The sequence below is a fragment of the Littorina saxatilis genome, linkage group LG2 (assembly GCF_037325665.1).
Source record: "Littorina saxatilis isolate snail1 linkage group LG2, US_GU_Lsax_2.0, whole genome shotgun sequence".
NCBI lineage: Eukaryota > Metazoa > Mollusca > Gastropoda > Littorinimorpha > Littorinidae > Littorina > Littorina saxatilis.
Genome location: NC_090246.1, coordinates 81,521,210 through 81,534,063, shown reverse-complemented (window position 1 = coordinate 81,534,063; position 12,854 = coordinate 81,521,210). Strand labels below are relative to the sequence as shown.

General features: G+C 42.4%; 1 protein-coding gene across 3 annotated transcripts in view; it reads left to right on the top strand.

The window, feature by feature from the left end:
* Positions 1 to 12,854, top strand: part of LOC138959872 (sodium-coupled monocarboxylate transporter 1-like) — a 35,246-nt gene that overhangs the window by 5,751 nt on the left and 16,641 nt on the right. For all 3 annotated transcript variants that reach the window (XM_070331528.1, XM_070331527.1, XM_070331526.1), the window contains exons 5-11: positions 453 to 504; positions 1,885 to 1,952; positions 6,699 to 6,853; positions 7,234 to 7,374; positions 8,145 to 8,268; positions 8,738 to 8,826; positions 9,784 to 9,899. In XM_070331528.1, coding sequence (XP_070187629.1) covers positions 453 to 504; positions 1,885 to 1,952; positions 6,699 to 6,853; positions 7,234 to 7,374; positions 8,145 to 8,268; positions 8,738 to 8,826; positions 9,784 to 9,899 — 745 coding nt within the window. The remainder of the gene's footprint in view (positions 1 to 452; positions 505 to 1,884; positions 1,953 to 6,698; positions 6,854 to 7,233; positions 7,375 to 8,144; positions 8,269 to 8,737; positions 8,827 to 9,783; positions 9,900 to 12,854) is intronic.

Here is a 12,854-nt window from a genome sequence, read left to right as displayed (position 1 = left end):
GATGTGTGCTGCATCTTGCTCTGCCTCTCCACAGGGACACATCTGCCATCATGTTGAATTGTTTATAATTATAAGACAGACTGTGCCTTTTATAATTGTTGTTGTTGAATGAAGGAAGACGCTGATAGGTGAGAGTGTAGGGATGGGGTCAGGGGGGGTCGTGCTCTTGCATGAATGGCGTGTTTCAGACTCCTTACATTTGTTCACACTTTCATCTCCAAAACTGTATAGCCAGTCTGTAGTATACGTATATATACACGCTTAACTTTAGGAAGAAGCGACCCAAAAAGCAAGACCTAAATAGACAAAAACGCACAACTGCTGATTTTTCTTGAGAGTCTTTATACGTGTACAGGTGTCTATTTATTTTCATTTCACTCCGGATGTAAACGGTTTGAGCTACCCCTCCCTGTTATGTGATATAACTAATCATAAACTCTTCTCTGTTGCAGCTGACCTACTTTTCTTTCATTCTCTACGCACCAGCTCTCGCCCTCAGTTCCGGTACAGTGATTTTCATCATCATCAGACCGTAACATTGTAATGCATTATATAAGAGAAAACATGTCCAGCTAAAGTACTTTTAACTTGAAATAGGATGCATGTGATTTTGATGTTTCTACTTTGTATTCAAAATGAATGAATAAGCATTTCTTTAATTGATTTTGAATGCAGTGAATGCTGGTATGCGTGGTGTTATTCCAGGTCAGTTGTGTCCCTGCATTTTGCACTTTGATACTTATACAGACAACAACTGAACTGGCATTCATCCGCTAGCCTACGCAATGCGTTTTATGTACATTTATAACATGAGTTCTTATTTGAGTTTATCTGTAAACACTTCTTTTTTTGGGTCGGTTAATTCTCTAGCCATATTAGATTAAACCCTCTTTAGGGCGAGGGCCAGATGTAAAAAAAAACAAGTCGCGTAAGGCGAAAATACAATATTTAGTCAAGTAGCTGTCGAACTCACAGAATGAAACTGAACGCAATGCAACGCAGCAAGACCGTATACTCGTGGTCCACCGCTCACGGCATAGGCAGTGAAATTGACAAGAAGAGGTTACGCTATGCTGCATAGCACGCTTTTCTGTACCTCTCTTCGTTTTAACTTTCTGAGCGTGTTTTTAATCCAAACATATCATATCTATATATTTTTGGAATCAGGAACCGACAAGGAATAAGATGAAAGTGTTTTTAAATTGATTTCGAAAAAAAAAAATTGATAATAATTTTTATATATTTAATTTTCAGAGCTTGTTTTTAATCCGAATATAACATATTTATATGTTTTTGGAATCAGCAAATGATGGAGAATAAGATAAACGTAAATTTGGATCGTTTTATAATTTTTTATTTTTTTTTACAATTTTTAGATTTTTAATGACCAAAGTCATTAATTAATTTTTAAGCCACCAAGCTGAAATGCAATACCGAACCCCGGGCTTCGTCGAAGAGTACTTGACCAAAATTTCAACCAATTTGGTTGAAAAATGAGGGCGTGACAGTGCCGCCTCAACTTTCACGAAAAGCCGGATATGACGTCATCAAAGACATTTATCAAAAAAATGAAAAAAACGTTCCGAGATTTCATACCCAGGAACTCTCATGTCAAATTTCATAAAGATCGGTCCTGTAGTTTAGTCTGAATCGCTCTACACACACACACACACGCACGCACACACACACATACGCACATACACCACGACCCTCGTTTCGATTCCCCCTCGATGTTAAAATATTTAGTCAAAACTTGACTAAATATAAAAAATAAAAAAAAAATAAAAAAAAGCAGACCACAGCTTATTTTATTTCCCTCTTTAAATAAAGAATGGTCATTGTCTCTCTCTCTTTCTTAATGACGTTCCTATTTCGTCTGCACAGTGACCAACCTGAGTCTGTGGGGGTCAGTACTGGGCATGGGTCTCCTTGTCACCTTTTACACCACACTGGTGAGTTTGTTTTTATGAATGGTGACATCCTTCTTCTTCTTCTGCGTTCGTGGGATGAGACTCCCACGTACACTCGTGTTTTTGCACAAGTGGACTTTTACGTGTATGACCGTTTTACCCCGCCATTTTGGCAGCCATACGCCGATTTCGGTGGAAGCATGCTGTGTATTTTCGTGTTTCTATAACCCACCGAACTCTGACATGGATTACAGGATCTTTTCCATGCGCACTTGGTCTTGTGCTTGCGTGCGTGTACACACGAAGGGGGATAAGGCACTAGCAGGTCTGCACATAAGTTAACCTGGGAGATCGGAAAAATCTCCACCCATAACCCTCCAGGCGGCAGCGGCCGGGATTTGAACTGGCGACCTTCCGATTAGGAGGCCGATGTCTTACCACTACGCCACTGCGCCCGTCGGTGACATCCGATATCACGTAATATTTTCTTGTACCTTAAATCATAGCTAACATCTCCGTCAACACTGCTTTGAAGGGAAAGTCAGAGTTATCAGAGCACGTCACTTTCAGAGGTCGCTATTTGTTAAGCCACGTTTATGTCAAACACATACGGTAGGTCTTTAAAAAAAAAAAAAATGTTGCTGGCAAACAAGCAAGCTTCTTCTTTTTCTTCTTCTTCTGCGTTCCCGGCCATGCGTCTAGATGTCCAGTCCGGTGTTGAGTGCGAATCCCGCAGTCGGCCGCAGTGATGCCGCCGTCCCCCAGTTTATTGACGAGCCGCAGGAGCGGCGAGTCATATGGTCTCGGCTCGGGAGCTGTCTGTGGAGGCTGCGTGCTATAATTAGCTGACGTGCTGCGCGAGCAGTCACTGCAGAGTGTTGAGATAACTTTGTAACACGTTTTATTTTATGCTCCTCAAGAATACAACTTTGGGCAACGTGCCACGTAAAACTACACGCAACAAGGATTCAGTAGGTACCAAACAATGAAACATGCCTTGGTCAGAAGTAGAATGGAAATGAATCTTTATAAAGAAGTAGGCTACTTCAAACGACAGCCACAGCCACGGTTGGGTTCACGGCATCAAACCGATGTGACTCTCCGTCATATCATACACGTAATCAATCACATAGATGACTAATAAACATGTAAACTACATGTAGACGTCTATGGTCGGACATAAGAAAGGGGAGCTTCCCCCGGGCCTGTGCATGTGTTGTTAGTTGTGCGTGTGTAAATGTACACAACAAACTGACCACAAAACTGAGACAGACCTCTTTCGCTTCAGTCTTGCAGAATTTAAAGACGAATACAGGTAGAGCGTGCATTATACTTGCCATCAGTCCAAGTTGTCAAATGAAATCAAAGATGACAGAAACAGAAGTTTTCCATACAAATGTTGGTGTGTCAAAGGAAGTTTGCATTCTTTCAGATAATGATATAGACGAGGTGGCTGTTTGTTATGAAGTTTCAACAAGCCAACATTCAAATGATTTTACTTCATCTACAGATTTTCTAAATTCAGCACTTCATAACTGTCATTATAAACTTGGAATCAGAGAGAGACCGTCTTTCCATTGTCATTCATGCCATAGATTTTTGTTTCAGAATCAATGTTTCACATGGCGTTCACAAGAGAGCATGCGAAGTTTCCGACAGTCTTTAGGATTTGTAGAAAAGGCTGTGTTTTGCTGTACATGCAAAAACTACCTGTCAAAAGGGAAAGTACCTGCTAGTTTTCATGGAAATGATTTACAACTTCATCCTATTCCAGAAGTTCTCAGATGTTTGACATTTTCTGAAAGAAAATTAATTTGTAAGCTTCAGATTTTTCTTACTCTTTGTGTAGGCCTATTGCCTGGTGGTCAGTTTTGTGAGCGTGGAAGTGTTCTGCATTTGCCTGTTAATGTCTCTGATATTCTTAATCAACTTCCTCTTGATCCACAAGAAAGTGATCAAATATCTGTTTGTTATGAAAATGAACATACTAAGGTTATGGCCAAACACAAAGTCTCACCATTTAAACTGTTCAGAGCATTACAATGGTTAAAGCTAAACAGTGCAACATACAGAGACTTGGACTTGGACTTGGCTGGTAGTAGACTGAACAAGTTACATGGTGGTAGTCATGATACCGATTTTGAAAACAACTTTGAAGAAACACAGCATGAAGTCATGGTTCCTGTTGATAACTCAGCATGAAGTCAAACTCAAAGTCTAATCAAGATGAAGATGTATTGTCAACATTTCATGTTCACAGATCTAAACATTCTCCTGTGAGTATATATGAAATTGAACTGGGAGAGGAAATGGCTTTTCCCTGGTTATTTCCGAAAGGAAACAATCGTTTTAATCATCCAAGACAAACTAAAATAATGTTATCTATGTACCTACGAAATAGAGTGTACAACAAAGACAACCGATTCAGAACAGACATGATGTATCTTTTCAATCAGCTGTCGCATTTGATAAACTTCTTCTGAAACAAGCAGCTTCTGTGTATATGTACATGAAAATTACATCTCCTTTTGCGACTGGAAATAATAACAGAGTGTGTGCCAAAGATGCTAGAAATCGTAACATCTCATTGCATGATACTTCATACATGTTCATGACAAGTATACCAGGAACGGCTGCATATTTTCGCAATAAACTGTATGATTTGCTTGCCATGTTTCGTAGTTTATGACATTATCTGCTGATGATCTTCATTGGCCTGAAGTTGAAATGACAGCAAAGAATGTTTCTTATGAGGATGCTTCTTCAAAATCTTCTTTTGCAAAAACTGTCATCCAAGATCCTTTTATGCAACAACATTCCTATTTTAAGCTCAGCCACACGCCGACATGGAAGTTCAATGGTACTTTCAAACTTTTTCTTCTCTTCGTCGTATTTGATTTCTTTCTATTTCATAAGTCGAGTGCATATGATTTCGGCTCGTGTTCATCGTGAGATGGACTTAGTTTCTTGTTCTTCTCTTGGCTGGGGACCCGGCGCTGTCTCCGCCTGGCGATCCGCGGGACGAGCACCATACCGTCGAAAATCCGTTTGTATGGCCATGTTGGGTTTGATGCGTGCATACCTGGTTTTCTCCTGTAGATGGGTGTCGGCACAGGAGGTCTGCCCGCTGTCCTCAGCCAACATGCTCCGTCTTCATGGCAGCTCAGGTTTTTTTTTTATCGAGGTTCTCTCCTTTAGATCCGCCGTGTTTCGCCTAGGGGCTTGCGCTGCCTAGTTGATAGGGTCACCTCGTAGAGGATGTGGTCATAGACCACGCACGGTCGGTCTTGGGATAGGGAAACGTTATGCTAGTCCGGAGGGATTACGCCACAATGGCCACCTCGCGATGACCCAGGGTCCTAGACTAGGGAGGTCCAAGGGGGAGCACCGGAAGGGCTACCCCTCTACCCGCACCTCCAACACAATCCCTTCCCCTGGTAGCTTCATCGATCCCCAAGGAGGAAACAGAGCTACCTGCAACACCCCAACAAGCAAGCAAGCTAGCAAAGAAGCAAAACAAAAAACACAACAACAACAACAACACCACAACAGACTAACTAACAAACAAGCAAGTAACGGCGAAAGGAGGAGTGGATAATATTATGCACACCAGATACAAGAAGAAAACTGACTAACACGGCTTCAAATTCAACGGCAATGTTATGGAACTCTGAAAATAAACTTTTCAACAATCTGGACCTAAGACGTGTTACCTCCATTCGAAGCTATATTCTTTACAATAGGTTGTACTCGATATATTATCTATGATAGGTTGTACTTGATATTCAATTAATGATAGGTTGCACTCGAAATCTTCCCTTCCACGGAATATTATGATAGCGTGTTTGCCAAGTCGCAGATCGGCTTCAGAAATTCTATAAACATGCAACACTACCACTAAACACGAAACAGAAATATATCATAAGAAGGACAGGAAAGATAGCAGGGAAACCTTTGGTAATATCTATTTCAAACCTCGCCTAATTCAAGTATCCTCTACAGTTTGCACTGCAGCTCCTATTGAATTTCATAAACTGCGTCACAGTTAGCGAACCATAACAGTTTCTCCGACAAAGAAGCAAATTATATAGACCATGGGGGGGCTTCTCTGGCTTGTAGTCTCTTTTGAGGTCGGGTTTTGAATAAAATCAGCGATGTGCTGAGATCTCCTTTATTTTTTAAATATTTTTTTTGGGATGTTTACGTTTATGTCTATGTAGGCTTTACATGTACATTCGATGTCTGTGGAATTCTGTGAGACCTCACGAACAGCTTGGATTTAATCTTGTTATTGTTGTTGTGGGGATGCTGATACTGTGAATAAACTAAATCTGTCATTTAACTCTTTTTTCATGTCTACTTGTGGTAAATTAGCCTTTCAAGCTTTTATAAAAGTGTGGAGAAACTTTCCAGGAAGATATTTAAAACGCGTGGGCTAGCTGAAATAAAAATCAATGAAAATAACATCTTCTTTTTTAAGCGGGGTGCAACAAATGGACACCAAAAATTCAAGCCGTCTGTCTGTCTGTCTGTCTGTCTGTCTGTCTTTATGTCTGCCCGCCTGTCTTTACGTCGGTCTGTCTGTGTGTGTGTGTGTGTGTGTGTGTGTGTGTGTGTGTGTGTGTGTGTGTGTGTGTGTGTATGTGAGTGTGTGTGTGTCTGTGTGTCTGTTTGTATGTGTGTGTGTGAGTGTGTGTGTGTGTGTGTGTGTGTCTGTGTCTGTGTGTGTGTGTGTGTGTGTGTGTCTGTCTGTCTGATATTCAACAAAAATGTCGTCGTGCATTACAGGGGGGGATGAAGGCGGTCGTGTGGACAGACACGCTTCAGGCCGCCATCATTCTGGCTGGTTTCCTAGCAACGCTTATCCAGGGATCCATCGTCGCTGGTGGCTTTGAAAAGGCGTGGAAAATAGCGGAAGCACGTGATAGGATCCGATTTGATGAGTAAGCGTGGACAGTGTTTTGTTCTCCTTCTTTTTCTATTGTTTATTCGCTTCTTAAATTAAAACAAAAGGTTAGTTTTTTTTGGGTTTTTTTTAGTAATAAGAGTCTTGAATAAAACATTCACAAGGACGTCTATCTACCTGGTTCGCCCTAATAATCTAAAAATATATTGGGCGTTTTCTTCGTATGTGTTTCTTTCCTGCGTTTGTATCGGCAATATAATATTACTCGTAAGGTCACAGTCACGCTGTGCATGAACCGGTATTGTACGTCATTAAGTCTGTTTTTATTTTCTTCAGTTTCAATGTTGACCTTTCGCTTACTGTACGGCGTTTCATAACCACAACAGCGTTCTTATCTTGTGTTTTTCTTTTCTTCAGTTTCAATGTGGACCCGTCTACTCGCCATTCGTTCTGGTCGGTGGTGGTCGGGGGCGGCTTTTTCTGGATGTCTCTCTACGGCGTCAATCAGGCCCAGGTCCAGCGATGCCTCTCCTGTCGCACCGTCAAGAAAGCTCAGATGTAAGTCGCTTACACTGTAAAGTAAAGTGCTTACATGTTAACAAGTGAAGCACACGTAATGTACAGTTATAATCACCCTCGGGACAGGACTGTTTGTAGAGAGTCTTATCACTGTAACATTTATATGATAACTTATTTAGCTAGATTAATGAATGATGAAAACACGTTTATTTGCACAAGTTTTGAATATATTTGCACACAAAGCAAACCTGATGTTGAACGTTTCTCAACTCTAAACTGAAGTGTGATACTTTCAAACACCCTCTTTTGTGACCAGTCTTGAACACAGTTTCACATTGAACATAACTCCATGAACAAAAGGTAGCACATGGTAAACACTAGTGTTCCTATTGTGACAGGGGAGGCTACCGCTCCTTTCACAGCAGACTCTGCACCCGAGTTGTTGGCCTTTAAGTCAACACCGGTGGATTGTGGAATTCTGTTTGTGATGGGGTCTGGTGGTTTCCGATTTTCTGTATGTTCTTGGAAACCTTCGGGTTTGCATAACAGTTTTTATAGGGCTAAGAAATTGGCCCTAACATTTTCAATCATGTTTGATTGCACTTCGCCTCCCGAGGTGATCGTAGTGTTACGGCACTCGGTTACATCATGAACGCTATATGCGCTACATCTTGCTTTAGATACTAAAAAAAACCTTGTGCTCAAACCTGGTCACATAAAGGGTGTTTTAAAGTGGAATGCTTCCGTTTAGAGCGTCTTCTCTTCCCAAAGCAGAAGTGCAATGGTGAATGATGTGGTTGTCTGCACAGAGCGCTGTGGGTGAACCTACCAGCCATCGTCATCATCACCAGCCTGTGTTTCATGATCGGCGTCGTCATGTTCGCCTTCTACTCCGAATGTCACCCAAAAGGCATCATCACCAAGAACGACCAGGTGGGGTGCGACAGGGAGAGGGGAAAGAGAGGATGGGATCGGATGGGGCAGAGAGGGGAAGGGAGGGGGCATAGTGTGGTAACTGTAGATTGCACCCTGGATTAGGGGCAACTACTCTTGCATAACGGTAGCATGCTAGGGGACTGTACTATGCTGAATACAAATGGCTGTTAACCTAACGGTGTTCCATGTGTCTACTTATTCCTAAACTGTCCTCTACTTCACATAGGAGATAAAAAACGAAAGTTGTCAAACTTTTACGTGCAAATTAAGTAGCTGACAACATAATGCATGGCGGGAGGGGTCAGGGTAGATGGAAGGGAGAGAGCGAACGTTGTCAAAATGGTATTAAGAAAGTAGTTGCCAAGAGTCACAGCCAGCCTCCAATACTACAGAGATATATGTTGTGGTTTTTTTTCCCTCTTCGGTATCGTCTGTCTTTAACATTGGATGCATGGTGTCTTTGCAGCTTCTGCCTCTCTTCGTGATGGACATCCTGTCCGACTTCCAAGGCCTGCCTGGTGTCTTCGTGGCCGGCATCTTCAGCGGCAGTCTCAGGTCTGTCAACACTGATTTGATTCAACGTTGAATCTTGTAAACATAACATACAATAAATAGAGATTACACAACGTCATCGAGTGAGGGACCGAAAAATATTGAAACTCGAGGATGATTTTTTTGTGGTATCAACCGAGACCGTAGGTCGAGGTTGATACCACACAAAAAAATCATCCGAGAGTTTCAATATTTTGTGGTCCCTCACAAGATGACGTTTGTGTAATTTGTGTATACAATGATAAATTGATTGTATACAATGATCAATCTCTATACCTTCCTGTCACTGGAAGCAGCAACACTTGAAAGCATAAGTTCCCTTGACAAACGTCATTTATGATTGGCGTCATCTATGAATGACGTCACTGTCTAGACAAGACAAGTGCCGGTATCGGCAAACCTTGTCGCGGCAAAGGGCTATGACCCGTGCCTTGATACCATTGAGATCATAGACATAGGAGATGCACAGCAGTGCCGATACCAGGTTTCTTTAGCTTCACTTTAAAATGATATCAGAACGATAGTTATTCACTTGAAAGTGAACACAGGAGAGTTGTATACATAATGTTACCGTCTTGGTGACGCATCAGTTCATCCAATGTCACTTTCTGTAATCTCTAACATCTGCCCCACTCCCCCTACCACCTGCCCCAAGCTTGGTTTTAATTCGATTCTTTTTGGTTAATTTGTGTTATTTTACCTGCTTCAACGGTGATTACGCAGATACTGTTGCCATCAACGCAGCAAACGGGTGTTGGAACATAGCCGAGACAGCTTTTTATTGGATTTTTTTCTCAGATTGATTCTGGCATCGTGTGTTTGTTTATACATATATGTATTCATGTTTGTTTGTTTGGTTTCATTTCCGCGTGGTATTACTCACACCTCGAGTACGTATACAAGCGTCGACAAAAGCAAAGAGTTTTTCAATCTTTTTTTTCTCTTCATCTCTTGTTTCAGTTCCTTGTCGTCCGGGCTGAATTCCATCTCGGCAGTGACGATGAAAGACCTGTTCGTCCCGTACTGCTGCCCCCGTCTGTCCGACTTCAAGACCACCCTCGTCACCAAGCTGCTCGGTACAACCATGCAAAATACTCCGCAACCACCCCCTCTCTCCCCCCCCCCCCCTTATTCTTCCCTGTCTCTTGCCTTCCCGCTCATTCAGCCTTCCTTCCATCTTTCAAGACAATACTGAACACCACACTGCTCGGTACTACCATGCAAAATACTCCGCAACCACCCCCCCCCCCCCCAGTCTCTTGCCTTCCCGCTCATTCAGCCTTCCTTCCATCTTTCACGACAATGCTCAACACCATAGGCCTACTGCTCGGTACTACCGTGCAAAATACTCCGCAACCCCCCCCCCCCCCCCCCCCCAGACTCTTGCCTTCCCGCTCATTCAGCCTTCCTTCCATCTTTCACGACAATACTCAACACCAAACTGCTCGGTACAACCATGCAAAATACTCCGCAACCACCTCCCCCCCCCCACCCACCCCCCTAGTCTCTTGCCTTCCCGCTCATTCAGCCTTCCTTCCATCTTTCACGACAATACTCAACACCAAACTGCTCGGTACAACCATGCAAAATACTCCGCAACCACCTACCCTCCCCCCTCCCACCCCAGCCTCCTCTCCCACATTCTTTCCAGTTTCGACCCTTCCCGCTCATTCAGCCTGCCGTTCATATTTCGCGACCACGCACATCACCAAACTAATGGCTACAACCTTTTCAAATCTGCGCATTTTGATACTGTGAATTTTAAATGAAAATTAGACCAAAACTGAGAAAATGGTCTCCAGGGAAGACAACCATATTGCTGAACTTCATTACCCGCTATTACGAGCTAGTCGTGTGACAGAGAGTTTTCTTGCACACGAGACTGTAGATGTTTCACGACGGCGAGATAAACAGCAACTTCTGGGAACTAGACCGAAACGGCTGAGTCCGGGCTAAGTACAGACGAAGAGCCCTCACAGGGCAATTGACCGAATCAAGGTCATCCGGGGACAACGCGCTGATCAGAGCCTTGACTCTAACCAGCGGAGAGGCCTGCCCCGGAGACTGATTCTTGGCCAGGAAATCGGGCCGGAAACGCAAAGATGCGGAACCGTCCGACTAAAAGGAGATATCTCCAGGCTGACCCGACAGGGCGTGGACCTCGCTACCCCGTCGAGCCGTTGCCAACAAAAGAAGAACCAGCGCTTTGCGAGTGACATTGAACAGAATGGCCTCGCTCAAAGGCTCAAAATCCGCAGAACGTAGGAATTCCAGGATTAAAAACAAGTCCCACTTGGGAGCGGGCAAACGAGCTTTCGCTTCCTTAAGAGCAGCCCTTTTAATGACTGCAGCTATAACGCCCCCGACTCGAACAGACCGACCGATCTGCTTAAAGTGTAACTAAACAGACATTTTGAAGTGTCAGCTTTACTGAATTGCTTTATGTTTTGTCCAAGTATAGACCTGTAGAAGCGATACTGGACGATTTTTCCAACGTTTACTGTGTTTTCTGATTTACTACGATTTTTTAAAAGTGTTGAACCCATTTCAGATTTACCTGATTATCTGTTCTTGATTTGATACTTCCAAAGAACAAGTGGTACTTTGAGTTCCGGTTTTATGTTTTAACCAATCAGAATTTGGTTCCTAAATAAAATCGTCTGCTGCCTGTCCCAGCAGTCGAGCAGAGTCGGCAACAAGCACTGCTTGCCACATGTGTGATGTTACCAACAGAAATAGCCATAAATTGGGCAAGGTAGCAATGTAAATGAATTGGATCTAACTAATGTGCTTGTACTGCATCTCTGGCCTTTGAATTCACTCCAAATGTACTGGCTCAGCGTGAGAGGCAACATCCTGTCGAAGTCGTAAGCACGAGGCTGACTGGGAGATTATTATTCGAAGAGCATGCTGAAACGGATTGTAAGTACAATATTTTACATGTTCTCGACATTTCTGTTGATCTTTCCTTAACTTTAATTGTTTCCTTGATTTAAAACCCTAGGGCTTGTATTTTCAGTTGTGATACTAAGCACGTATCTTTACCACAGTATCTGATCACTTCACACTTGAATTTTGGAATGATGAAGTGGAATTATTTCTGGATCTAATTTATTCCTTGTTCCCCCCCTCTCGATTCCTTTTTTCGCCACATATGTATTGTCGTGTAAGGGGGTAGATGCGTGTACTGGCTGATTTTTTTGATTTTTTTACTTCGGTCAGATACAGATGATTGGGAAAAAAACTTGTCAAGGATTTCAGAATTTAATAGATCTGTTCGAAGTTTTTACGGGATGGGTCCTGTTACAATACAGACTGAATGTGCGCAAGATGAACTTTTGATTAAACATACACACACAAATGAATCTGTTGATTTTGTTATACGGCGAATGTCCAGTTTCCACCACCACGTCTGTGGTATGTTTTTATACTGTTTGATTGAATAGACTGACGTGCATTCTCTCGCAAATGTGCGCGCGTGTGTGTTTGTCTGTGCCTCAGACTTATTAATAAATCAAAGATGATGTTGCACATTGCAGATCTATGCGACAGGAGCAAGTGGACAAGACAGCTACATTTGTCTGAGCGAAGATCCAACAGTAAGCTCTTTTAGCCGAAGACAGCGAGCCTGGGTGCATGCATGCAAGCTTCTATCATGTTCGTGTGAGTGCTGCAGGGCTATTAGACGACTTTTCATTATTCTTGATTTGGAGATCCATGCAGGGTATTAGAAAGTGCAGAATATACACGTTTGAACAAATACGATGTGTGTTTGCTCTGAAAAAGAGAAAAAAAGTGTTTGCTCTGAAAAAAAGAAAAAACGCAACAAACAAACACTGTATTTGTTTAAAGTATCACAAATATTTATTACCTGTATCTGCAGGTTTTGATAATGATGAAGGGTAAATTACTTTGACGTGTGCTTTTTTTTTTTAACCACACTGATAACGAATGATAGAAACACAGACATACTTAATAACATATCCACAAAAATTGTAACAATAAATGTAAGCTGAACAATGCCTGCAACA